The sequence below is a fragment of the Podarcis raffonei genome, chromosome 6, assembly GCF_027172205.1.
Source record: "Podarcis raffonei isolate rPodRaf1 chromosome 6, rPodRaf1.pri, whole genome shotgun sequence".
Taxonomy (NCBI): Eukaryota; Metazoa; Chordata; class Lepidosauria; order Squamata; family Lacertidae; genus Podarcis; species Podarcis raffonei.
Window position 1 is genome coordinate 94,741,064 of NC_070607.1, and position 26,406 is coordinate 94,767,469.

The 26,406-nt window shown below is 47.6% G+C and overlaps 1 protein-coding gene across 1 annotated transcript in view; it reads left to right on the plus strand.

Moving 5' to 3' along the window:
* Positions 1-26,406, plus strand: part of HELZ2 (helicase with zinc finger 2) — a 57,176-nt gene that overhangs the window by 27,724 nt on the left and 3,046 nt on the right. The window contains exons 7-18 of the mRNA XM_053394572.1: positions 560-1,346; positions 4,872-4,947; positions 6,201-9,717; positions 11,645-11,730; positions 12,743-12,877; positions 13,234-13,389; positions 15,715-15,859; positions 16,875-16,991; positions 19,420-19,615; positions 21,445-21,579; positions 23,361-23,582; positions 24,882-25,038. Of these exons, the coding sequence (XP_053250547.1) occupies positions 560-1,346; positions 4,872-4,947; positions 6,201-9,717; positions 11,645-11,730; positions 12,743-12,877; positions 13,234-13,389; positions 15,715-15,859; positions 16,875-16,991; positions 19,420-19,615; positions 21,445-21,579; positions 23,361-23,582; positions 24,882-25,038 (5,729 nt within the window). The remainder of the gene's footprint in view (positions 1-559; positions 1,347-4,871; positions 4,948-6,200; positions 9,718-11,644; positions 11,731-12,742; positions 12,878-13,233; positions 13,390-15,714; positions 15,860-16,874; positions 16,992-19,419; positions 19,616-21,444; positions 21,580-23,360; positions 23,583-24,881; positions 25,039-26,406) is intronic.

Here is a 26,406-nt window from a genome sequence, read left to right on the forward strand (position 1 = left end):
GGGACGTGGGTGGCGCTGTGGGTTAAACCACAGAGCCTAGGACTTGCTGATCAGAAGGTTGGCGGTTTGAATCCCCGTGACGGGGTGAGCTCCCGTTGCTTGGTCCCTGCTCCTGCCAACCTAGCAGTTCAAAAGCACGAAGTGCAAGTAGATAAATAGGGACCGCTCTGGCGGGAAGGTAAACGGCGTTTCCATGAGCTGCTCTGGTTCGCCAGAAGCGGCTTAGTCATGCTGGCCACATGACCCCGAAGCTGTACGCCGGCTCCCTTGGCCAGTAAAGCGAGATGAGCGCCACAACCCCAGAGTCGGCCACGACTGGACCTAATGGTCAGGGGTCCCTTTACCTTTACCTAAAGGGCTGTCACATGGAGAATGTCTGCCTTGGAAGCAAAAGGTTCAATCCCTGCTGGCATCTCCGTGAGGAGTTACTCCTGCTCAAAATCCTGCAGTGCTGCTGCCAGTCCGTGTAGACAGCATGGAGCTGCATGGACCAACGGTCTGATTTGTTACAAGCTCTGTGTTTTTAAATGGTTGCAGTAAACCCATCTTATTTTCCCAGTGCCGCAGATATATACATCCGCGAGTATTTCCACGATTACGTGACATCCGGGCACCCCGAGGCTGTCCCGTTAAGGGCCGTGTACATCAAACGTAATATCAATGTGATAGACCCCACCGTCAAGCTCTACTGCTGCTTCTCCCAGAACCGAGACTCCTTCCGCCTCCCCACAAAGGAAGAACTGGGTCGGCACAGGATCATCATCACCACCGCCATGCAGTCCCGGGAGCTTGGGCTGACCCCTGGCTATTTCAGCCACATCCTGATCGACGAAGCTGCCCAGATGCTGGAGTGCGAGGCCCTGGTCCCCCTCTCCCTGGCCACCTTCGAGACCCGCATCATCCTCGCGGGGGACCACATGCAGACGACCCCCAAACTCTTCTGCCTGCAGGCCGGGGAGCAGTCAGCCGACCACACGCTCCTGAACCGCCTCTTCCAGTACTACCAGAAGGAGAAGCACGAGGTGGCCTTGAAGAGCAGGATCATCTTCAACGAGAACTACCGCTCCGCGGCGAGCATCATCGACTTCGTCTCCAGGCATTTCTACGTTGGGAAAGGGGACGCCATCCGCGCCATGGGGAACATCCCTCCGCACCCCGAGTTCCACCCGCTCATGTTCTGCCATGTCGCCGGTTCCGCCGAGTGGGATGCCGCCATCAGCTCCTGGCGCAACGCCTCAGAGATCGGGCAGGTGGTGGAGAAGGTGGAAGAGATGGCCCAGAGGTGGCCGGATCAATGGGGAGAGAGGGACTTCAGGAGGATATGCGTGGTCTCTTATGGGATCCAGGTGCGTCATGAGGGTTACTGTGTGGTTGGGACTGTGTGAAATCAGTCGTACCAACAGGCTAAAAAACAGTTTCTATCCGTGGGCTGTTAGGCTGCTGAACGGAAAATAATATAGTGCAACTGACTTTTGGGGTTGGGGTGTCGTGCGACAAGAACACAGAGTGCAAAAGGATTGAGTGTTTGTGTGTAGGGGGGAGGCTCAGTTAATTTCATTGTACACAGGTTGTACATTGACAATAAAGGTATTACAGTGGTACCTCTGGTTGCAAATGGGATCCGTTCCGGAGGCCCGTTCGCCACCTGAAAGAATTGCATCCCCCGTCTGCGCGGGTCGCGACTCGCCGCTTCTGCGCATGTGTGTGACATCCTTTTTCGCATCTGCGCATGCGTGAGCGGCGAAACCCGGAGGTAATCCTTTCCAGTACTTCCGGGTCGCCACGGGATGCAACCTGAAAACGCTCAACCTGAAGCAAACGTAACATGAGGTATGACTGTATTATTATTATTATTATTTATTATGTGCTCAGTGACAGGAGGAGCAACATTTTTTATTATTATAATTTTTTTATTCAGTTTTACATATAACATTTACACCAGACATACCCAACTTTCAGCCCTCCAGAAGTTTTCGCCTACAACTCCCATGATCCCTAGCTAACAGGACCAGTGGTCAGGGATGATGGGAACTTTATTGCCTGGTCACCAAGACATTTAAAGAAACCAAAAAATGCTTGCTTTATAAGCCAGGAGGTTTGTATGCAGCAAGACCAAAGCTAAAGCTCTCCAAAGCCAAATCTTGCAAGCATGCAAAATAACCACATGCAAAATAAATTGGGAAAATATTGCAGGTGAGAGCAAAGTTCCATCCTACCCAACAGTAGCCAGCAAGATGAGGATAACTATCCAAAACATCAATATGGAGACTGCTAATTACAAGTGCTCCTGTTAAGACCTTTTTATTTGCCCAAGCCTATTCTCTTTTTTAAAAAAATAATATTTATTGAGAGTTTAAGATTACAGAAAAAAATGAGAAAAAAAGAGAAAAAAGAAATTAAACAATACAAGTCAATACATATAAAAAAGGAATAAAAGAACAAAACACACAATACATCAAAACCAAAAACAAAAGCAAATTTTTTTAAAAAAACAAATCCAATATTTCCATATCTTTATCTTTCATTAACTTGTTTCATCGACCTCCTCACACCTCCCTTTTTTGTATTCTAGTTATTAATTATTTCAGCAAATCCTTTCCATCTTTCACTATTTTCTGTCATTTAATTGTCTTAATTTATTTTAACCTTATCTTACCATAAAGAACCCTAAAACTTAAAACTTATTTGTACATAACTCCTTATAACATTTCTACTAAAGCCATATAGTCTCATTCCAACAATTTTCTAACACTCATTAATTTTACAATATTTCTCTAAATAAATTTTTAAAATTTCTTCCAATCTTCATCCACCGTCTCTTCTCCCTGGTCTCGGGTTCTGTCAGTCCTTTCTATCCATTCCATCTAGTCCATCAACCTGGTGATCTTCTATCCGAGGCTCTTAACTCTTTTCCATGTCCCTTCTGCAGATCTTATTCATATTTATACCTGCACTTTACTTTGTCTTCTGCTGATCTTGTTCTTAATTTCCTTCCTTTGTCACTGAGGAGTAGATCTCGGGGAGACTCCAACCTAACAATGTCTTTATCCCTTCTCAACAGGTCAGCCCATTCTCCATAGTCCGCACTAAAATCCAAAAGATATTTCAAAGCATGTTTCAAAGTCCCTCCAAAGTTAAAGGCCCCCACAACTCCAATCTCCCCCTGACCCAAAACCAGACCCCAAAAGCCAGAACATCCCTGCATAAGGGGATCTTTCCAACTTTCCTTCTCCAATCCAAGCGGGACTCCATCTCTCCAAATCTGGCTTTCTCCAGATTTGGTCTTCAAAAACAACAGTTTATGTTCATACAAGGCCGAGGCTCTCTCCACTTGTATTACTTGAGGTTCAACAACAACCTCCTCCTTTGTCTTTTCCACAGCTTGCCATGTCAAAGCAGATTCCTGGGTCGGTTCCTGAGTAGTTTCTGCATAAGTATTCCCTTTTTGTCCCAAATCAATCCTTCTTTGTCCAAAACTGTCAGTTATAGTAATCATCGCATCCATCTTCTCATGAAGCTGTTCCAATAAGGCACTTGTTTTACAAAAAGCAATCACTAAGGCTTCTTCTGTCCACATTCTTGTCCAAGGTCAATGTCTAGTTCTCACGGTCTTTAATCTCTGCAGCTGGAGAATTCCCCAACTCCACTCCTGCAACAGTTTCAAAAACTCCCTCTAGGGGAAACAATTTCTATTTGTATCCGTCCTTTTAAAAGCAGGTCCAGCAACAAAGTTAACAAAGTTAATTTCGATTTTCAGATATTTTGCTCCTTTTAAGTGCAAAAGGAAACATTGGAATCAATATGTTTCTCTTATTTAACTATCTGTCAACATACGTTTTATTCACAGTCAGTGAACTTTCCCAAAACATCGGTCTTCCTGGCAGCCCGTACCCAGGTTCGAAACGGTGGTAATTTATCTTTCTTCACTCTCTCTCCCGCAGGCTTAAACAATCTAAACTTTCCCCCTCTTCTCCTGCTTCCAAGGGGGGTTTAGTAATTTTAACCGATGGAGATTTAATCCTTTACAGAAGACTTTCCAGACTTTAGCTTGCAATGTCTTTGCTTCAATCTATTTACAAAAGCGGAAGGCAGACTTCCTGTTTGGAACCTTCCCGCTTCGGTGCCAAATTAAAGACGTTTAGTAATCCAATTTTCCGTTCTATTCACGGGTAGTTGTTTAAAGTCCAATTGTCCACAGGAAAAAGTCAGCGCTCTCCGGCAACAGCAATGCGGCTTCACTTCATGAAAAAAGCAGTCGATTCAAAGCACCGCGCCGCTCACCCCACGTCGCTCTGGATCCCCGAAACCGGGTTTCCCCGTGAGTAGGGGAGGCGCAAAAGGTGCCAGCCGAATCCCACGTCCATAGGCTTCTCCCGCCTGTGGTTTTTAATGGGTCTCCGCCTCGCCGTGGCGGTCCAGACCCTAATTTCCACGAAGCGGATTCCTCCCGATCAGAGGAAATCCGCCATTGCCGGAGGCGCTAACCCGGAAGTCTCTGCCCAAGCCTATTCTCAACAACATTTTTAATTATTGCCCACTGATTCTCTTTGGGCATTGTCCTGTTATTTTAACTGTGATCATGTTCTGTGTTGCATGTTTATTTTTGTTTCCCTGTGCACTGCTCTGATACTTTAGTGTGCGATCAGTTTAGAACTCCTTTGAAGCAATAAATCAGTAGCAAACATTGCCAACTCCCCACTCTCTTGACATGCTTCCAACAGCTACATGAGAGGCAGAAATGCAGCAGGACCCGTAATGGCAAAAAACGTACATCCCTCATGCAAGGGAGCCTGCTGCAGAAGGACGCAGCCAGCCTTGTTAAAGCCGCCTGCCTGTTGGTGAACTGACCGGCTCCTCTTTATTTTCACTAGGTGAAAGCAATAAGGCAGGAGCTGAGGAAGAAGCGCCTGGGGGACGTGGTGGTGGAGGGCTACGAGAATCTGCCAGGTTGGTACTTGCCCAGCTGCCAGGTGTGCTTGAAGCCAAAGAAGGGAACCACAGCTTATGAGAAATAAGGACGCTATCCCATAACCCTTTCCAAGCAGCCACTCCCTGTCACAGGGATGGGCCAGAGCTCAGTGACAGAGCACCCTTTCGCCACTGCCTGTCAATGTAGCTAAATGGACCACTGACCTAGAATCATAGAATCATAGAGTTGGAATAGACCACAAGGGCCATCGAGTCCAACCCCCTGCCAAGCAGGAAACACCATCAGAGCACTCCTGACATATGGTTGTCAAGCCTCTGCTTAAAGACCTCCAAAGAAGGAGACTCCACCACACTCCTTGGCAGCAAATTCCACTGTCAAACAGCTCTTACTGTCAGGAAGTTCTTCCTAATGTTTAGGTGGAATCTTCTTTCTTGTAGTTTGGATCCATTGCTCCATGTCCGCTTCTCTGGAGCAGCAGAAAACAACCTTTCTCCCTCCTCTATATGACATCCTTTTATATATTTGAACATGGCTATCATATCACCCCTTAACCTCCTCTTCTCCAGGCTAAACATGCCCAGCTCCCTTAGCCGTTCTTCATAAGGCATCGTTTCCAGGCCTTTGACCATTTTGGTTGCCCTCCTCTGGACATGTTCCAGTTTGTCAGTGTCCTTCTTGAACTGTGGTGCCCAGAACTGGACACAGTACTCCAGGTGAGGTCTGACCAGAGCAGAATACAGTGGCACTATTACTTCCCTTGATCTAGATGCTATACTCCTATTGATGCAGCCCAGACCTGACTTGGTCTAAGGCAACTTCCTATGGTCCTAGGTCTTAGCTTGGTTACAGAGCATCCCATTTTGCATGTCCCAGATTAAAACCCTGGTTGGTGCCTTCAAGTAGGGCTGGAGCAGCTTCTGTCCCCCGCCAGAAACCCTGGAGAGCCACTGCCAGTCAGAGTAGACATCACTGAGCTATGTGAACCCAGTGGTCTCGATCCAGCTAAGTCCTGCTGAAATCAATGGAAATCCTGTGAGGAGGGCTTAGTTGCAATACAAGTCTAGGTTACATTGGACTTGGTTGGATCAAATTATATGTTTCAGACCACCTCTCAGTTCCCACCTTTAGCCTTTCCCTCCATGATCAGATTGTGGCAAATCTGGATCCCGTTTGAGGGACTCTTGACTGTATCTACCTCTGCTTCATGGTCTCCATTTGGAAGCCGCAACCCTTTCCATTTCCTTGCAATTCTGTCTTGTTTTTAAAACAGGGAGGGAGTTCCGTGTTATCATCATCAGCACCGTTCACACCAGGGAGAGCCTCTGCCACGTCAACTGCTCCAACCTGGAATTCTTCAATGATGCTCGGGTGCTGAACACCATCATGACGAGGGCCCAGTCCCAGGTCGTCGTTGTGGGGGACGCAGTGGCTTTGTGTTCCTTCGGGCAGTGCAGCAAAGTCTGGAAAGGCTTTCTCAAGGAGTGCATTGACAAGAAGACCGTGACTCCTGAGACCTTGACGCTAGAGGAGATAAGGCAGGCGGTGTGCGACCGGGCCAGCTGGAACAGGGGGAGCCCCCAGCTCGAGGAAGAGGGCAGTGACACCGAATCCTGGCTGTCGGATGCAGAGAGCTTGAACGTCGACGACCCCATATTGCAGGAGCTCCTGGACGAGAGCAAAGACATGGTGGTGACGGTCTCCGACGAAGGGCTGATGAACGTGAAGTCCGAGGGGGCCACCGTCCAAAGCAGCAGGCAGGAGTATGTCAGCTTCCACCTGCAAACCATGAAGGAGTGTCTGCGCATGAACCCGAACATGTACAAGCGATGCGAGCTCATCAAGGAGAAATACGACCGAGCGTCTGCCTTCACTCTGGACGACGTCCCTCCCTTGAACATCCACATCAAAGGCCGGGTTCACTGTGGGATGGGCTTCACTGGGGACCAGGTCTTGGTGGAGATCCTACAGCCTGGCCCAGGGAAGGCCACGGGCGAGGGAAGTCTCCGTGGGAAAGTGGTGGGGGTTCTGAAGAAGGCTGACCGGGACCGCATCTTCACCTGCATGATGGACGAGTTCGATCCCCGCGTCATGGTCCCCATTGACCAGACCGTCACCAAAATCTTTGTCCCGGGGCTGAGAGATGAACCCAATGTCATTCCCATCCGCAGGGTGGATCAAGGGGGCAAGATCAAGCTGAAGACCTGCAAGAAGATAACCCAAGAACTGAGGAGGAACTGCCTCTTTGTGGTCCAAGTCCTGAATTGGCGGAACGGCTTTTACTTCCCCTTAGGGATTATTACGGAGGTTCTTCCTCTGGCTAAGACCCTAGAGGAAGGGTTGCGTATCCTTGACACAGAATACTGCCTCAGGAGCAAACACCCACCCTCAGTGAACAAAGAGGTGGCCACAATCTCCTCTAGCAAGCTCTCTCTTACAAAGGGTAACCGGAAAGACCTTCGGGCTTACCTCACCTTCACCGTTGACCCCCCAGGTGCAAGGGATCTGGACGATGCCATCAGTGTCCGAGACCTGGGTGACAAATATGAGATAGGGGTCCACATTGCTGACGTCGCTTCTGTGATCCCCAAAGGCTGCGCTCTCGATACGGAAGCGAAGAACCGGGGAGCCACCTATTATGCTCCCGGAAAGGAGCCGGTTTGCATGCTCCCGCCTCAGCTAAGCCAAGACCTCTGTAGTCTCCTGCCGCAGAAAGATAGGCCTGTGATCTCTCTCTTCGTCACGGTGGATAAGAAGACGGACCAGATGGCGAATGTCTCCTTTGCTGTGTCCACAATCTGCTCAGACCGGCAGCTGACCTATGAGGAGGCAGAGGGTATCATCAAGAACTGCTACAAGGCGGAGGCGCCATCCCTACGCTTTGATACCCTGGAGGATTGTGTTGCGGTTGCGTACCACTTCTCCCGCGTACATCGGCTGTCCCGGCTTCATGAAGACTGTTATTATGATCAACTGGACGAGGAATGCCCTCTGGGCCAGAGGTGCTCCCACCAGATGGTTGAGGAGTTCATGATCATGTTCAACAGTTCCGTGGGCGAGTTCCTCACCAACAAGGCTTCCACCAGAGATCGAACCCCTCTGCGCTGCCAGGTGGAGCCCAACCCACAACAGATGGCTCAGATGAGGGACAAATACCGTGATATAATTCCTCTGTCCACCCACCTCTCCCATCATCTGGGAGCTGCAGCCACAGGGGTCCACATGGGGACCAGTGGGAAGTTTACCCTCCTGACTTCATTGTGGGACCACCTCAAGTCAGCTGCCGGTGCTTGCGATGTCCCCAAGATGCTTGACCTTATTACGACGGACGACATCCATCCCAAGCTGGCCCCGGCGAACATGGAGTTCCGGAAGCTTCTGTCCCGCTCATTTTTCCTTCGCTCCAATTCGTCTCCTCAGTCCAAAGTGGGCCACTATTCCTTGCACGTGGACTCTTACACCTGGGCAACTTCCCCCATCCGACGCTACATGGACCTGATCCTCCAGCGTCACATCCTGTCTGTGATTTTAAAGAAGCCAGTGCAGTACTCCTCAGAGGACATTGAGTTCCTCTGCCACGATTTCAACAGGAAAAACAGCATGGCGAATGCCTATGAGAAGAAGGCCCACTCGTTGGAGATGGCGACTCAGCTGAAGCAACAAGCCCAGCAGAAGGTTTCCTTTGTGATGTGCGTGGAAGGGATGGCCAAGAACTTCAGAATCATGTTTCCTCTGAACAAGGAGACCCTTCGAGACCCTCAACTCGTCAACTACAGAGCTCTTCAGCTGGTGGCACAACCGGCCTTCATCGAGGAACGGAGCAGCGTGAGGCTGATGTGGAAGAAGAGGATCTACTCCGTGGTGACCTCAAAGGAGTGCACTCCAAAGTCACCAGTGCTGTGGGACAAGAGTGTCTCCCTCTTCAATGTGCAGGCCTGGCGCAACATCCTCGCAGCTGTCAGGAGCAAAGATTATGAGGAGATGATCTCCCTGGTTGAGAAGGGCCACAGCACGCAGCTGAGGACTATGGGCCGGATGGAGAGAAGCAAGTGCTCACACTACGTAGAACTGTCCCTGGAGCTCAGCGCCGGAGATGTTTTGTGCCTCCAGCTCACCACAGATGTCCAGCGGGGCTTCCTGGTGCCGTCTTTGCAACTGTGGACTGTGGCCCCAGGCTTCGACGTATGTCTGCAGCACTCTGAGAGGCCCATCGACTGCTTCTCCAAATACGCCACTCTGGCCTCCAAGGAGGTTTACAAGGATGCCTCTGATTATCGCAAGGTGTGGCTGCCCATCTCCGACATGGAAGCCGCCTCGTGCGCCGTGGCAGAAAACGACTCCATCGTCTTGCACGACGTCAAGATCTCCTGGGAGAAGCAGAGGTCAAAGAAAGGACACCTCCTGGGGACGTTCTCCATGACCAAGGAATTCATGAAGGAGTGTGCCATTGAAGTGCACCTGAGCCACTGCTACCTCTGTGTCCGCCTCTCGGGCCTGAAAGCTGATGGGGCCCAGGATGACGCAGAAGCCCTCAGCCGTGGCCTCCAGCAGCTCAGCTTGACCAAGGGAAGCGCTGAAGCTGGCAAATTCACGATCGACCCTGCTACGTACACCTGGGTGGCCCACGGGCGGACCAATGAGTTTGATGACAACGAGAAATCTGACCAGCGAGGTGCAACGATGGTGCGTTTCAGCATCCACTTTATGTCCATGGAAAAGATCCCTGTGGAGGTCACCCAGGAGACGTCAAGGTTCACCGTGGAGCTGATTCCAAAGTTGCTGCCTGATATGTAAGTGCATTGCTCTGAACCATTTTGGTTGTTCTACGGTTGAGTTTCAAGAACTTTTATCATTGCGGATCATATGGATAGGCAACAGTTCACAATGTAATAATAATAATAGTAGTAGTAGTAGTAGTAGTAGTAGTAGTAGTAGTAGTAGTAAAATTTATACCCCGCCCTCCCCAGCCAAGACTGGGCTCAGGGTGGCTAACAACCTATAATAAAAACAAGTTGATTGAAATACAACTTAAAAAACAAGATTAAAACACAACATTAAAACATTAAAATGCAGCCTCATCACAGGAGGAGAAAGGAAAAAAGAAAGAGGGGGAGGGAATCAGATTGATTCCAAGCGAAAGGCCAGGCGGAAAAACTCTGTCTTACAGGCCCTGCGGAAAGAAATCAGATCTCGCAGGGCCCTGGTCTCATGAGGCAGAGCGTTCCACCAGGCCGGAGCCAGTGTTGAAAAGGCCCTGGCTCTGGTTGAGGCTAATCTAACTTCCTTAGGGCCCAGGACCTCTAGGGTGTTGCTATTTATGGACCTTAAGGTCCTCCGCGGGGCATACCAAGAGAGGCGGTCCCCTAGGTACGAGGGTCCTAGGCCGTGAAGGGCTTTAAAGGTCAAAACCAGCACCTTAAATCTGACCCTGTACTCCACCGGGAGTCAGTGCAGCTGGAAAAGCACTGGGTGAATATGCTGCCATGGCAGAGACCCCGTGAGGAGCCTGGCTGCAGCAGTCTTTGCTAACCTGGTGCTGTCCAGTTGTTTACAACTCCCGTCAGCCCCAGTCGAGCTGATGGGAGTTGTAATCCAAAATGTGGGGTGGGCACTAGGCCAGCAAAAGGCACAACTTGCCAGTACGAGGCACAACTGGCTTGCAGCAAAGTCGGGAGAGTGCAGTTTCCATGGTGGTGCTCCCTTGCCTTCACCGCCATGGTGAGCAGTGGTGCTGTCACAGCTGGGAGTCCAGCAGAACAGCAGGGCCCCACCTCACATATGGGCACCTATGACCATGAAGCAAAATCTCCCCACTTTTGAGACATTTCCACCACATATGGTGATTGTTCCTTCTTTCTCTTTATGCAAAAGCAACATTGGCCCCCTCCTGCTATACTTCCAAGGCCATTCTATGGCTATTTTAACACAGGGAAAGTTTGGCACAAGGGAGGATCTCCGTTTTATTGGCACTTAAAGCCAGACCTAACAAATCAGCAGTTTCCAGAACAGTTTGAGAACTGCCAGCTTTCAAAATTTGCACTTCTCCTAATTGTGCAATGCTGTTTTCCAGCAAAGTAGCATGTGCATGAGAAGGGCATACGTTGGTGAAGGTAACATTCTCGAATGCATGCTCTTGAGAGAAAAGTAAGTTTGCAGAAAGGTGCCTTTTATGCAAAAATTGCACACACAAATGTGCATTTCACACTAAATTGCTGCTGAATTTTCACGAAGAGCTCTTTTGAAATCACACACCGACGCAGGGAATGCGAGGAACCAAATACAGTACAGTGGTGCCCCGCAAGACGAATGCCTCGCAAGACGAAAAACTCGCTAGACGAAAGGGTTTTCCGTTTTTTGAGTCGTTCCGCAAGACGAATTTCCCTATGGGCTTGCTTCGCAAGATAAAACGTCTTGCGAGTTCTTGCGAGTTTGTTTCCTTTTTCTTAAAGCCGCTAAGCCGTTAATAGCCGCTAAGCCGCTAATAGCCGTGCTTCGCAAGACGAAAAAACCGCAAGACGAAGAAACTTGCGGAACGGATTAATTTCGTCTTGCGAGGCACCACTGTACAAGATTAGAAAATTGGGAAACTGAGAAATCAGCACATTCTCCCACCCCTAGCTGGAACCTCTCCAGACTGTCCACTTCCTTTTTTACTTCTATGCCATCCTGCTTCTCATTGGCTTTAACCTCACACAACATTTCTTCCTTTTCCTGAAGCCGGAAGGAGACCGCCATTTGGAAACTGGAGCACGCGACTGAGCTTGCTCAGCAAATTGCCCTCGGCAAGGAAATCTCTGAAAAACGTAAGTGGAAGCAAACTATAGTGTTTTATAATAACCATAATAGGCTTTGCTGCTCCAAAAGCAATCATGATTTGGATTGTACATTATTTCAACATTGTATATTTACATTGTTCTAACCTGCCCAGGGATTTTTATGTTGAAGTTTGCGTAAGAAATCTAATCCAATATTGTCACTGTCTATATTTTCCAATAATTAACTAGGGTTGATTGAGTCACGTGCCTTTTAACCGATTGACCAGTTGATTATCTACAAAAATGAGTTTGCACATCACCAGAACCTTCATTGGTTGTTATTTTGAGATGCTCAGAATAATAATAATCCTTAACGCTTTTGTTAGGGCTTGCAAGATTCAAGGTGCAATTGCATGCACGCTGATCAGGATTTTGCTGTCAGTTTGAGGCATCAACTCGGAACTAGGGATGGGGGACAAATTTGCTCAGAGTGGGAGAAATTTTTCCTGGGGATTCAAGGACAGAGGCTTACACCCATTTCTCTGTTGGTCAGACTTTATTCTGTAACGCATTACAGGACAAAGCCCAAAGGGTTTAAAGAGCCCACTCCTGCTCTATACCAGGATCTCCCGCTGTTTTGGACTACAATTCCCACCATCCCAGACCACTGGTCCTGCTAGCTAGGGATGATGGGAGTTGTAGTCCAAAAACAGTGGGAGACCCAAGTTTGGGAAACCCTGCTGTATGCCTCCTTGGTTACTTTTTGCAGTTAGCTCCTTCCACCACCTTAAACAGTGGGGGCTGTTGTAATATAATGTAATAATGCATTGAATAACATGCAAAGTCCTCAAGATGCATCATACTTTAGTGTTGAGTGATACCTTAGAAATGAGTGATACCATTTAAATGTGAATTTTTCACGCGTTTTTTTAAAATCAGAAAACGAAAAGCAGGGTTGAGCAGATTTATGATTGAGTACAGGCGAAAATGATGCAATTGATGTTTTGGTGATTGGACGTCTGTTTTACATTGTTGTTGTTGTTGTTTTAAAAATACACAGCAGTGAGGCAGTCTAAGTTCTGGGCACTCAAAAGCTTTGATCTTCCTGGAAGCGTCCGGAAACTCAACCCGAGCCAGAACCGTGCCATTTCAGAGGCCTTGAGAAAGCCTTTCACACTCATCCAAGGCCCGCCAGGTGAGTTGACAGCATGGGGGGGGGGTGCGTAGTTGATTCTTGGCAGGATGGGGGTTGGGGTGTCGCTGGTATTAAATCTGCCCCAACTGTTCCATGACTTTATTTATACATATCACATTAAAAATCCCATTAGAAGTTCAGTAGAACCAGCGCTAAGTCAGGGATATCTGCGCTGGTAGCTCAGTCGGTAAAGGATGAGACGCTTCATCTGAAAGAGTGGTGCGCTCCAGCTCCATGTTGGGCAAAAGATTCCATCATTGCAGGAGGTTAGACTAGATGACCCTTGTTTTCCCTTCCAACTCTATGATTCTGTAATGGCAGGCCCCTCACTGCTATTTCCCCTCCTCCTTGTCCAGGGACTGGCAAGACCGTGGTTGGTGCCCATATCGTCTACTGGTTCCATCAGCTGAATCTGGAAGAAAAAGGGAAGGATCCAACTCTGGATGCTGAAAAAGCAAAGAGCCACATCATGTACTGTGGGCCGTCAAACAAATCCGTCGATGTTGTTGCTGGTAATTGTCTTTGTTGAGTGCAGAGGATCCATTCTTACATCATGGAGAAGCAGTCAAAGTGGAGATTGTCTGGGGTGTAAAATTGGTTGGGCTGTTTCCATCACAGCTGTGCTCCATCCCTCTGCTAAGACCCCTCTGTCATTGAAAGTCTACTCAATATTGATCCAGGGTAGATTCCAATGTATAGTTAGCAGAGTAACAACTTAAACATGTTGCAGGATTCCCCCCAAAGTAGACCAGAGGCAATTAATATTTCATCCAGCAGAGCTTTGCTGCTACGGAAGGCAAATGAGCATAATGGTCACAAATCCAATATATTCAGGATTGGCCCTGTCCATAAGAAATCCAGTTGCAGCAGACTCAAAATGACTTATAATAAGACTAAACCTTAACACTATATACAGGACACCACACCAGAAGGAAGAGAGACAGAAAGAGAAAGTGAAACCCAGGCTCCTTCTGGCCTTTTATTATAGTCAGCATGACCTTGACAGAAGAGATTACAGAATCATTTCACACCAGCTATACTCAGCTTCTCTGAAGGAATAACCCAAACATCATGAACCTTCTCCTTGTTTCTTTCACACATAGAAGCTTCCAGAACCCTCTTGAATTAAATAGAGTAGGAAAGATCTCTTCACATCAGATCAATGCTTTCTGCACTAACTGACACCCTTCTGCTACTTCCTGAATGCCTTTAAATCCCCTATAATTCTCTTGTCTGAAACGTCACTTTTCAGGATGTGACCTGCGGTGAGGTGGAACTTCTTGAAGAGTGTCGACTCGATAGTCAATCCCAAATAAACGTTATTGAACAAGCAGGGAATAGCAGAAAGAAAAAGGGAAAAAAAGTGTTATAAGCAAATAATGCGAAGTTTAATAAACTTGGATTGCTGTTGTTGTTGTTAATAATAATAGGTCCTGCTGAGACTCCAAAGGGGCTTACACAACTTCAAACACACAGATAAAATACAATAAGCAAAAAACAAATAAAAGAGAATCATTAAAAAATTATTAAACTGTAATAAAATAAAAACATTTGAAAGCAAATCTATTAAGATGCAGATAACAGAAACAATAAAAACAGCACAGCACTGTTAAAAGGAGATTCCTTAAAACTATAATCTTCACCTGCCAGCAGAAAGACAGCAAGGAAGGACACGGTCTGGGGTCTTTAGGGAGGGAGAGTCCTTTAAAAAATTGTCTGGTGTCTGCTCTGCTTAAGACACTCTCCCTGAACTCCAGGGTGGAGCAGTAGTTTGCTGCCTGTCCTGCTCGTAATAATAATAACAATATGTACAACCTGTGTACAATGAAATTACCGTATTTTTCGCCCTATTGGACGCTCCGGCCCATAGGACGCACCTAGATTTTTTTGGGGGGGGGAAATAAAGGAGAAATATTTTATTCCCCCCCCAAAGGCGCGGGGCTGGGGCGAGGGAAGCCCGAGCTTCCCCCGACCCCAGCCCCTAGAACGGGTCCCAGAGCGGTGCCGGAGCCGTGCCGGGCTCTGGAGGGTTGTGTGGAGCTGCGCCGAGCCCAGGAGCGCAGGCAGCTCTGCGCAACTCTCGGGAGCCCAGCGTGGCTTCGTGCCAGGCTCCCTAGGGTTGCACAGAGCTTCCTGAAGCCTGGAGAGCGAGAGGGGTCGGTGCGCACCGACCCCTCTCGCTCGCCAGGCTTCAGCGAAAGCCTGTATTCGCCCCATAGGACGCACACACATTTCCCCTTCATTTTTGGAGGGGAAAAAGTGCGTCCTATAGGGCGAAAAATGCGGTAACCCTATGCCCTGAATGGATCTCCACTCCTCAGTCAAGCCAGCCTTCTGGTTTTCCTGCAACAGTAAGCTGGCTATCAGCTTCCCATGACTCTTCCCCAGCTCCTCCAACGCAGGCAGAGCAATCCTCAGTATAAGAAGCTGCCAGAATTTATAGTGACTTAAATTCAGCCCACTTTAGTAGCACCAGGTGAGCCAGCAAAGCTATGCCTGAGCCAGGTTGAGGGAGGTATGCAGGTATTTCCCTGACGGAGCTGGAATGAGGGACTTGTGCTAATGTAGCCCTGGCTGGGCCCCAGTTTATCCCCAACAGCCCAAGATCCACCAATTCCCAACAATTTCGTGCTGGTGGCTTTGGACTGCACTGTTGGAATGTTTGTGAATATTCCGCGACTTCATAGCAAATTGTACGGGCAGGGCCTCTCAATTGACAGCCGAGTTTAATTTGTTGCATAGGAACAGCCTAGTGTCTGTAGCATCTTAAGTTTTGGGTCGCTTTTAATAGGCTGCAGAGTTCATTTTTCAGCCTAGCTGTTTTGCTGCCTCTGCAGAGATGCTGTTGAAGATGAAGAATTCTCTGAGGCCCTTGAGGGTGTATGGAGAAACTATAGAGACCATGGATTTCCCCTATCCAGGAAGCAGCCTACATGTGTCCCGGAAATCCCAGCGGGACTCGAAATCCAAGCCGGAGATCAGGTTCGAACTTCAATTTCCTCACACAATCAGATATGTAGACATTTTTCTAACAGTAAAACAGCTTAAAGTTAAACCTGCTTATTTATACGATTTGATACAGCTGAATGTTGTTTCTTTTCTAGTAGGAATAATATATATAAAACAGATGGGATACCAAACCATAGTTTGGTGCTACAAGGATGATCCTGGATGCAATATTTGGCTTGTGCACTTCCCCTTTTCCTTTCCTTGGCCCTGTGTTGAATTAGTTCCTTCCTGGTTTCTGGCAAACCATGGTTTCCCATTGCGTCTGAAGAGACAAACTCTGGTTTGTGCCTACCCTGGAAACTAGGATTGCAACTGCAATTTGAAGTTGGTTTGATGCAGCAAGACCAAACAATATTCTGCAGATCTGGATGTTGTGGCAAACTATACTTTGGTGCAAACTAGGAAGGAGCCAAGGAAGGAAAGAACATTGGGTGGGGAAGAGAGAGGGGGGCATGGAAAGAGAGTGTTGCAAATGAGCCCAATATTCCTTCCAGACTTGTGAATAAATAATATTTAGTTGATTTGCAGTGTAACCCTTCGCATGTTCATTTGGAAACAAGTTATACCAAGTGTCTGGGGCTTTCTGCCACGTACGTGTGCTATGATTGCAGCCTCTGCATGTTTACAGATCAAATTAAAGCAAATAACATTTTAAATGGAGGTGCTTTTGAGAAAACTTAAGTTGGAGAAAGCTAAATGAGACCAACTTGTTACAGGCAAAGGCCCTCTTTATATATCTTTCCATTTTGTCTAGTAGCAACACATCAGAACCCAAAACGGCCCTAAACAAAATGAAAAGGGAGCCTGAATTCTGTTTTGTCAATAAAATTGTCCTGTTGATTGTCCTGTTGATTGACTAAAGCTTTAATTGAGTGATTAAGTGATCTTAAAGTCTGTAGCCCTAGTAACTTGGAATGATTTGGGAGAAAGCTCATTGCTTGTGCATTGTGTTTAGTCTTTAACTTAAAAGGTAATACTTTCTGCACAGGGACATAACTCTACACTACATGATCCGTCGTCCACCGAACCCTTTTGCGAGACAAATCTGTGAATTCGATGCACGTGTGAACAGAGGAGAGGAGATAACAGAGGATGAAATTAACGAGTGAGTGCAACACAGACCTAGTTTTCTGCCAAGCCTTCGATGGAGAAACCTTTTATCTTATTATTGCTTTGATTTGCATTCTGAGATTTCAGAATCAGCCCTTCAGACAGTCCTTTGGTGATAGGCAGTCTCATGGGCCCAGTTCAAATGTAATGGTAAACCATAACTGTGAATGAGCCCTGGGGGCCTTGCACTCTCCCAGCTCCCTTTCTAATGTGTGTCAGAATAGGAGATTGAAAGCTCCTGCTTTTGATCTGTAACAAACCACAGTAGCCTGTGATGTCTTCACTCGGAGAAGTACGATTTGCTTGAACTATGGTTTGCTTGAACTGTGGTTGGAGAACAAGCCAGGTTATTAAACCTCGGTTTGATTCTGGTTTGTTCTCACTAATCAGTTTCAACAAACCACCATTTCCCAAGCATGGACATCACAAAGAACTGTGGTCCTGTGGAGAAGCAGGATAATGGGCTAGATCAGGGGTCGGGACGTTTGATCTTGCCTGGGCCGGATTGGTCCTGTGGAGATCTCTCTGTGGGCTGGACTTTCAGCGTCTGTGCATGCGCACCTGCGAAAGCGAGTCCCTGTGCTGTGCTGTGCTGCACCAGTTTAGTGCAGCGTGCGAGCGGGCTTCTCAGTTGGGGGGTGGCTCGTGGGCCGGTCAAACGACCTCCGCGGGCTGCTCCCGGCCCATGGGCCTTAGATTGGTGACCCCTGGGCCAGATGGACTTTGCTGTAATTCAATGGGACTCTTAAGTTGCTCTCAGCTGACTATGATGAAGTCTCCTGAGTCTTCATTTTCTTCCCAAAACGTCAAACTTTTTAAAACACTCTAGCCCTCGAGAGGTGCAGGAAAAGTTCTGATGCTTGGTTTGCTGAAGTCTCAGAGAGGAAAGGGCACACCAGGCTGGATTTTATGGGGGTTTGGATTTGGGGACCTCATTCTGTTCAGCCTCTCCGCACCCCTGGTTCGTATGTTCCAAAATCCACTATTGGACAGCACCTGTTGCTACAGCCTCATAAAAGAACTAATACATGAACCAGCAGCCGCTTATCTGTGTCTTGCCTCAGACAAAAATATACTCCCATGCCCACAAACATGGTGGCCCTGTATCTTGGTGACGTAACATATTACTTCGCCTGCTTCCTTCCAGGGCTCTCACACTGAGAGCCAGTGTGGTGTAGTGGTTAGAGCGGTGGACTCGTAATCTGGTGAATGGGGTTCGCTTCCCCGCTCCTCCACATGCAGCTGCTGTGTGACCTTGGGCCAGTCACACTTCTCTGAAGTCTCTCAGCCCCACTCGCTTCACAGAGTATTTGTTGTGGGGGAGGAAGAAAAGGAGAATGTTAGCCGCTTTGAGACTCCTTAGGGTAGTGATAAAGCGGGATATCAAATCCAAACTCTTCTTCTTCTCATGCAGTGGGCGGCTGTAAGGAAAGCTAAGTGCATTCTCATGGTGCTGGGCTGATAATCTGCTATCCAAACAGTATCTATGCTCCAATCTGGCAGAAACATGCCAAAGTACAAAATGTGCAGACTTTGCTCCCCTCCTAGTGGCGTAGCAATAAAACTGCTAGCACATTTGCAAAGCTAAAGCTAGGTCTGGATGCAGAATCCTACTCTTGAGATTCTCAGCTTCCCTTTTTCCCCTTTCTGGATCCCCCCCCCACATTTTTTAAATTCAAGTTTCTAAGCCTTATGAAGATAGGCTTCAAAGTGTGTGAGTGAAGCCTGCTGAAGTCCCATTGGCCAGAATAATAACAATAAGAATAAATTTATTGTTTATACCCCACCCATCTGGCTGGGTTTCCCCAGCCACTCTGGGCGGCTTCCAACAGAACACTAAAAACGGAATAAAACCAAACATTAAAAACTTCCCTAAACAGGGCTGACTTCAGATGTCTTCTAAAAGTCAGATAGTTCTTTATTTCCTTGACATCTGGTGGGAGGGCGTTCCACAGGGCGGGTGCCACTACCGAGAAGGCCCTCTGCCTGGTTCCCTGTATCTTCACTTCTCGCAGTGAGGGAACCAGCAGAAGGCCCTCGGTGCTGGACCTCAGGCTGAACGATGGGGCTGGACACGCTCCTTCAGGTATACTGGGCCGAGGCCGTTTAGGGCTTTAAAGGTCAGCACCAACACTGCTCAGAAACGTACTGGGAGCCAATGCAGGTCTATCAGGACCAGTGTTTATATGGTCCCAGCAGCCACTTCCAGTCACCAGTCTAGAAAAAGTTGGGCAAGATGGTCAAAATGAGCGGAATCAGTTATGAGAGGTTTTCGGGGTAGGGGAAGCTAGACTGCCAGAGTGCAGAATTGTATTACTATTACTATTTATTAATGGATTTAAAGGGGATGTAGAGGCACCTGCCTCCTTGTAAGGTTTTGGGTCATGTCAAGGTACTGAGCTGTCTCCATTGCGGTCTTGCAGTTATAAGCAGTTGCTAACCAAAGCCCGGGCACATGAGCTGCAGCGCCACGACGTCATCCTGTGCACATGCACCACTGCCTCTGCCGCATCCCTGATGGACCACCTGCAGGTGAAGCAGGTGCTGATTGACGAGTGCGCCATGTCCACTGAGCCAGAGACCCTCATTCCGTTGGTGAGCTACAAGAAGATGGAGAAGGTGAGCCGGCCGCTTGTGATTACAGCCAAGGCGGTTAGGCTGATGGCTCGTTTATTCAGATATCCCTCAACGCCCAGACGGGCTCCTGTTTTATTTCATGAGGTTGCCGCCAGGGTCCTCTGCAGATTGCTGCTGGACTGCGGCTCCTGCAACTGACTACTGACCAGGCTGCTTGGGAGTTGGAGTCCAGCAGAATTGAGGGGGAGGGGCGGCATGGGTGGCACATTGCCAACCGCCAATTTATTTACTCATTCATTTGTTTATTATTATTATTATTAAATTTTATTTATATCCCGCCCTCCCCAGCCAAAGCTGGGCTCAGTTTACATAAAATCACAATCAATTAATAGGAATACATTCTAAAATCAATTCATTCTATCATCAGTTCAGAATCAAATTAATTCAGAATCAAATTAATTAAACTTGTCACTCAAAGGTATCCAAGTCACTTGCAGCAAATAATAAGGCACAATACATAACGCGACGGGGAGGGAATCATAATACAGTGGTCCTCAATTGGTGGTCCGCAGGCCACAGGGACCCATGACACATACTTGTCTATTGTCTGGAACTTCCTGTTTCTGGGGGCTGTGAGATCGCAGCACCCAAAAATGTGTGTTTTAGGGCTCCGTGCTCTCTTGCGGTTCATGTGACTCGCACAGGCCAGCTTTGTGCTGGGACATGTTGGAGGGTATTATTATTATTTGATTGATTGATTGAATTTATATTATTATATTATATTATATTATATTATATTATATTATATTATATTATATTATTATTATACGCTGGTGGGAGCCAGTGTGGTGTAGTGGTTAAGAGCGGTAGTCTTGTAATCTGGGGAACGGGGTTCGCTTCCCCGCTCCTCCACATGCAGCTGCTGGGTGACCTTGGGCTAGTCACACTTCTCTGAAGTCTCTCAGCCCCACTCACCTCACAGAGTGTTTGTTGTGGGGGAGGAAGGGAAAGGAGAATGTGAGCCGCTTTGAGACTCCTTCGGGTAGTGATAAAGCAGGATATCAAATCCAAACTACTACTCCTCTTCTTCTTCTTCTTCTTCTTCTTCTTCTTCTTCTTCTTCTTCTTCCGGCCTATACCCCAGGCGTCTCAGGGTGGCTCACAGAATAAAATCAAGATATTCACATACCAAAAACTACCACAGAGGTATCAATATTTCCAGAAGTTGGGGGTCTGCAGTACTTAGCTAAATTGCGAACCACTTATATAATCCATTAATTTTTTCACATAACTCCATGGGGGGACGATGAAACCATAGCAGCCATATAAATAGTAACGTACAGCTTTGTTGTTGTTTAGTCGTGTCCGACTCCTCGTGACCCCCTGGACCAGAGCACGCCAGGCACTCCTGTCTTCCCCTGCCTCCCACAGTTTGGTCAAACTCATGTTGGTAGCTTCGAGAACACTGTCCCACCATCTCGTCCTCTGTCGTCCCCTTCTCCTTGTGCCCTCCATCTTTCCCAACATCAGGGTCTTTTCCAGGGAGTCTTCTCTTCTCATGAGGTGGCCAAAGTATTGGAGCCTCAGCTTCAGGATCTGTCCTTCCAGTGAGCACTCAGGGCTGATTTCCTTCAGAATGGATTGGTTTGATCTTCTTGCAGTCCATGGGACTCTCAAGAACAACACTAACAGCGCTCAAATAATAAACAAAGCGATACTCTGACTCACTAATTAGCAAATCGACAAAACCTCAACCTACCCCCTATTCCCAAAAACCATTCACATCACACCAACAAGTTTCGCCCGTTTTGCAGTTGCCCCGGTTGCTCCTCCTCAACATAGCGGGCATCACCACAATTATTTCCTTCTAGGTGGTCCTACTGGGGGATCATAAGCAGCTGAGACCAGTGGTCCACAATGACTTCTGCAAGACCCTTGGGATGGAGATGTCGCTCTTTGAACGCTACAAAGACTGGGCTTTGATGCTGGATATCCAGTACCGCATGGTAAGGGACGCAGCTGCTTATTGCGAAGTTGAGGTGAGGCTGCCAAGCATGGCGTGCCGCCTCCTGGGTTCTTTGGAGGAAAGGAGGAATTGCAGCAGGATGCACAATACTTTGTTCATCTGTTCTGCCTTTTGTTTCTTGCTGGACCGTTCCCCCTTGTGTTGGTTTATTGGGGGATACTGTGCTAGATCATTGGTGTGGGTTTTTTGGTTTGTTTTAATCTGTTTCTCACATGGTAACATTATCTCCAATATGGTTCTTTACACTGCATGAGTTTTAGTGCTGATAGCCGCCCTGGGCACATTTTTTTTGGGGGGGGGGCAGGTGAACACCACTAAATACCATATTGGCTCAAATATAATAATAATTTATTATTTGTACCCTGCCCATCTGGCTGGGTTTCCCCAGCCACTCTGGGCGGCTTCCAGCAAAGATGAAAAATACAATAAAATGTCACACATTAAAAACTTCCCTGAACAGGGCTGCCTTCAGATGTCTTCTGAATGTCAGGTAGTTGTTTATCTCTTTGACATCTGATGGGAGGGCGTTCCACAGGGCGGGTGCCACTACCGAGAAGGCCCTCTGCCTGGTTCCCTGTAGCTTTGCTTCTTGCAATGAGGGAACCGCCAGAAGGCCCTCGGCGCTGGACCTCAGTGTCCAGGCAGAACGATGGGGGTGGAGATGCTCCTTCAGGTATACTGGGCCGAGGCTGTTTAGGGCTTTAAAGGTCAGCACCAACACTTTGAATTGTGCTTAGAAATGCACTGGGAGCCAATGTAGGTCCTTCAAGACCAGCGTTATGTGGTCTCGGCGGCCGCTCCCAGTCACCAGTCTAGCTGCCACATTCTGGATTAGTGTAGTTTCTGGGTCACCTTCAAAGGTAGCCCCATGTAGAGCGCATTGCAGTAGTCCAAGCGGGAGATAACTAGAGCATGCACCACTCTGGCTAGACAGTCTGCGGGCAGCTAGGGTCTCATCCTGCGTACGAGATGGAGCTGGTAAACATCTGCCCTGGATACAGAATTGACCTGTGCCTCCATGGACAGCTGTGAGTCCAAAATGACTCCTAGGCTGCGCACCTGGTCGTTCAGGGGCACAGTTACCCCATTCAGGATCAGGGAGTCCTCCACACCACACTTTTTTTCCTTTCCAAATTCTGATCGTGAAAAGTTAAAGTGTGGCTTACGCTGCCGGCAAAGCGATGCGGCTCCGCCCCCCCCAAGCAGCCCAGGAGCGCGGGGCAATGGCACCAACTTGCCCGCTGCTCCCAAGCCTCCCCCAAGCCGCCAAATTTTAAAGGTGCAGCTTATTTGCGGGTGCGGCTTATATTCGGGCCAATGCGGTAAATGAATTATTGCAGCCCTTTGCTACCATTCTCCCCAACATTTGGTATTCAAAGGTAGAATGCCACTATATATGGCAGTTCCATTTAGCGGTCATGGCTAAGAGATGCCCCGCATTGTGGAAAGGGCAGGTTCAATGTTGGGATCCTTAGGAGAGAGATTGAAAATAAAACTACCTTTATACAAGCCTGTGGTGAATCTACACCAGACTTTCCCACATAATACTTTTAATTGTTCCTTTAACTGTACTTGTGGTCATGTGTGTGTGTTTTCCCTCAACATGCTTGTTTTACCCTATAGTTTATGGATGTGGATATTTTATAACTGATTTTTAGACTTGTAAACTGCTTAGAAGCCATTTTGGCACGTAAGCGGCTTATAAATTTGCTGCTGCTGTTGTTACTAACAACAAACGCCTGCCTTTTTTCACCCCGTCAGCACCAGGACATCTGCCAGTTCCCCTCCGAGGAGTTTTACAACAGGAGGCTAAAGACCTGTGCCAACCCTGCCCGCGGCCACAGCACCCTCTTCCACAAGGACAGGGCCGGCTGCTGCGCCATCGTCTTTGGCCACATAGAGGGGAGGGAGAAGAGTCTCGTGGTCTCGACAGAGGACGGCAACGAGAACTCTCGGGCCAACTTGGAAGAAGCGGAGCAAGTGGTGAGTAAGGAGTAAGGGTTTGGCTCCCTTCGGTTGTCCCTCGTGAGGAACGCACTGAGAGTAAACCCCGAGGGGGGGGGGAATCTACCCTCTGCCTTCGGGAGAAGATAAGGCTAAGGAATAAACCCTGCACAGATCTGGAGTGAAGTCCCTAAGGTGGTTGGATGGCACCTTGTCCGCCTCCTTCCAGCAATTCCTGCAGCCAAGCTGCAGCCAAACGTCTTGCTCTGCTTTCCTTTGGACCCCATCAGCCAGGCTGAGAAGGGGGTCTTGTTATCTAGGCAGCCTAGGACCTTCAGACAAACTGCCCAGCCTTGCACCCCAGGGAGGTATCCTTGGTGCTGCCAATTGCAGCAAAAACAGCACGGAAGGCAGCAGTTGCAAGTTATCTTCCTCTACAGCCACAGCAGGCGCTGTGATTCTCCAGCGGTTTGACTTCAGCCTCGAATGCCCACATCTATCCGCCATCCAGCAGTTATTAAGACAGTGGCACCTTGGTTTACAAACTTAATCCATTCCAGAAGTCTATTCTTAAACCGAAACCATTCTTAAACCGAGGCATGCTTTACCCAATGAGGCCTCCCGCCACTGGTGCCCTTCCACCGTTCAGATTCCGTTCTTAGACCAAGGTAAAGTTTGCAAACTGGGACACTGCTTCTGGTTTTGCGGAGTTCTTAAACCGAATCGTTCGTAAACAGGACCGTTCTTAAACCGAGGTACCTCTGTATTATTTGCTGTATTTATACAGGTTGTCTAGTAACATGCTATTTCTGTGACTCACAAGAAATAAGATATTAAAATAGAAGAACCAAAGATGTATATACCAGCATGAACCCTTTTCAGCCCGCAAAGAAAAAGCTAGTTACACATAAGATGTTAAGAGCCCAGATTTTTAAGATCACAGTTTATTTCTTTGCGTGATTTGATTTTTGTTGTTTTTAAATATTGCAGCAGGCTCTCCACTGTTACCCTTTTGACTCATTTTTATCTTCATCAAATTCCTTGTACACCATTTAGAGAGTATTCCAATTAGCCAGCATATAAGCTGTCAAAATAAATGAATAAAAATAAACTGAGCTTTGGGATAGCTTTGCAGGGGCAATCAGATGTTGATGGACTTGCGTTGCCTATCAACCCCAGTCAGCAGTCAGGGATGATGGGCTTTGTAGTCCCAACATCATCTGGAGAGCCAGCCCTAAATTGGAGACTCCATCTGCCCGGTGCATCTTGGGTTCTGTTTCTGAGTCACGCTACTGTGGGTGAAATAAACAAAGATGCTGTCTTTTCGCTGCCTTTCAGGTGAGGATAGCAAAGCAGCTGACACTCGACAGAACCACCAAACCTGCCGAGATTGCCATCCTGACTCCTTACAATGCTCAGGTGGTCGAAATCAAGAAACTTCTTCTCCAGGCAGGGCTGCGAGATGTCACCGTTTGCACCATCATGAAAAGCCAAGGTAAGTCCCACCCGTGTGACACGGGGCGCTGCGTTTTAGCCAGCACGACCTGCCAGGCGTTGATGGCCTTCATGCAGTGCAGAGTTAACTGTGGAACTCTTTGCCACAGGAAGCAGCAATGGCCACCAGCCTAGGTGGCTTTCAAAGAGGATTAGACAAATTCAACTAGCCATGATGACTGTTGGAGGCAGCAATACTTATTAATCCCAGTTTCTGGAAGTCACAGGAGGGGAGAGAGGGCTCTTGTGCTTAGGTTCTGCTTGCAGGTTTCGCACGAGCATCTGGTAGGCCGCTGTGTGAACAGGATGCTGAGCTAGAAAGGCCTTTGGCCTGGCCTAGTAGGCTTTTGTGACCTAAGAAGCAGCTGCCCTGCACTGGGAAAAACATCCTGTATCTGCACACAACGTTTATAATTATCCCTACGGCTAATCTTCCCTGCTCTTCCCACTCCCAACTGCTAGCTGTGTGAGCGGTGCAAAGGAACGAAGTTTGTAACTTCCGTTTGCTGCAGCAAGGAACTGCTCTTGATAAGGTGAAGTGCACCGCACTTGGGGCTATCTTTTTCTGATAGCGCGAGAAAAAGGGAAGAGCCTGGGAAGTGTTGCTGCTGACCTTTAAAGCCCTAAACGGCCTCAGTCCAGTATTCTGAAGGAGCGTCTCCACCCCCATCATTCTGCCCGGACGCTGAGGTCCAGCGCCGAGGGCCTTCTGGCGGTTCCCTCATTGCGAGAAGCAAAGCTACAGGGAACCAGGCAGAGGGCCTTCTCGGTAGTGGCGCCCGCCCTGTGGAACACCCTCCCATCAGATGTCAAAGAGATAAACAACTACCTGACATTTATAAGACATAAGACTTCAGGGAAGTTTTTAATGTGTGACATTTTAATGTATTTTTAATCTTTCTTGGAAGCCGCCCAGAGTGGCTGGGGAAACCCAGCCAGATGGGTGGGGTACAAACAAACAAACAAATAATTTTTATTAAAATATAACTTTATTGAATAATACAATCAAATTTCCAGATATATCTGCAAAAACACAATTATTTACATATTTGCAAAACATAAACTGTGAAAGAAGATAGAAAATAAGAAGAAACGAAAAAAGAAAAAGAAAATAAAGAAAAAAGAAAATGCTGTTTTCCATAAACAGTAATTCCAGAATTACACTTACATACATTATAAAATAAAAATCTTAATTAAAATATCTTAAAAGACTTCCACTGCCTAAACCACACTTCTTTTGTTATTTAATTCTCCTTTGCCTCTGTTCTTCCCTTCCATCCCTTTAGATCCCTTAGGATCTTCCATAATCCTTATTATTATTATTATTATTATTATTATTATTATTATTATCATCATCATCATTATCATC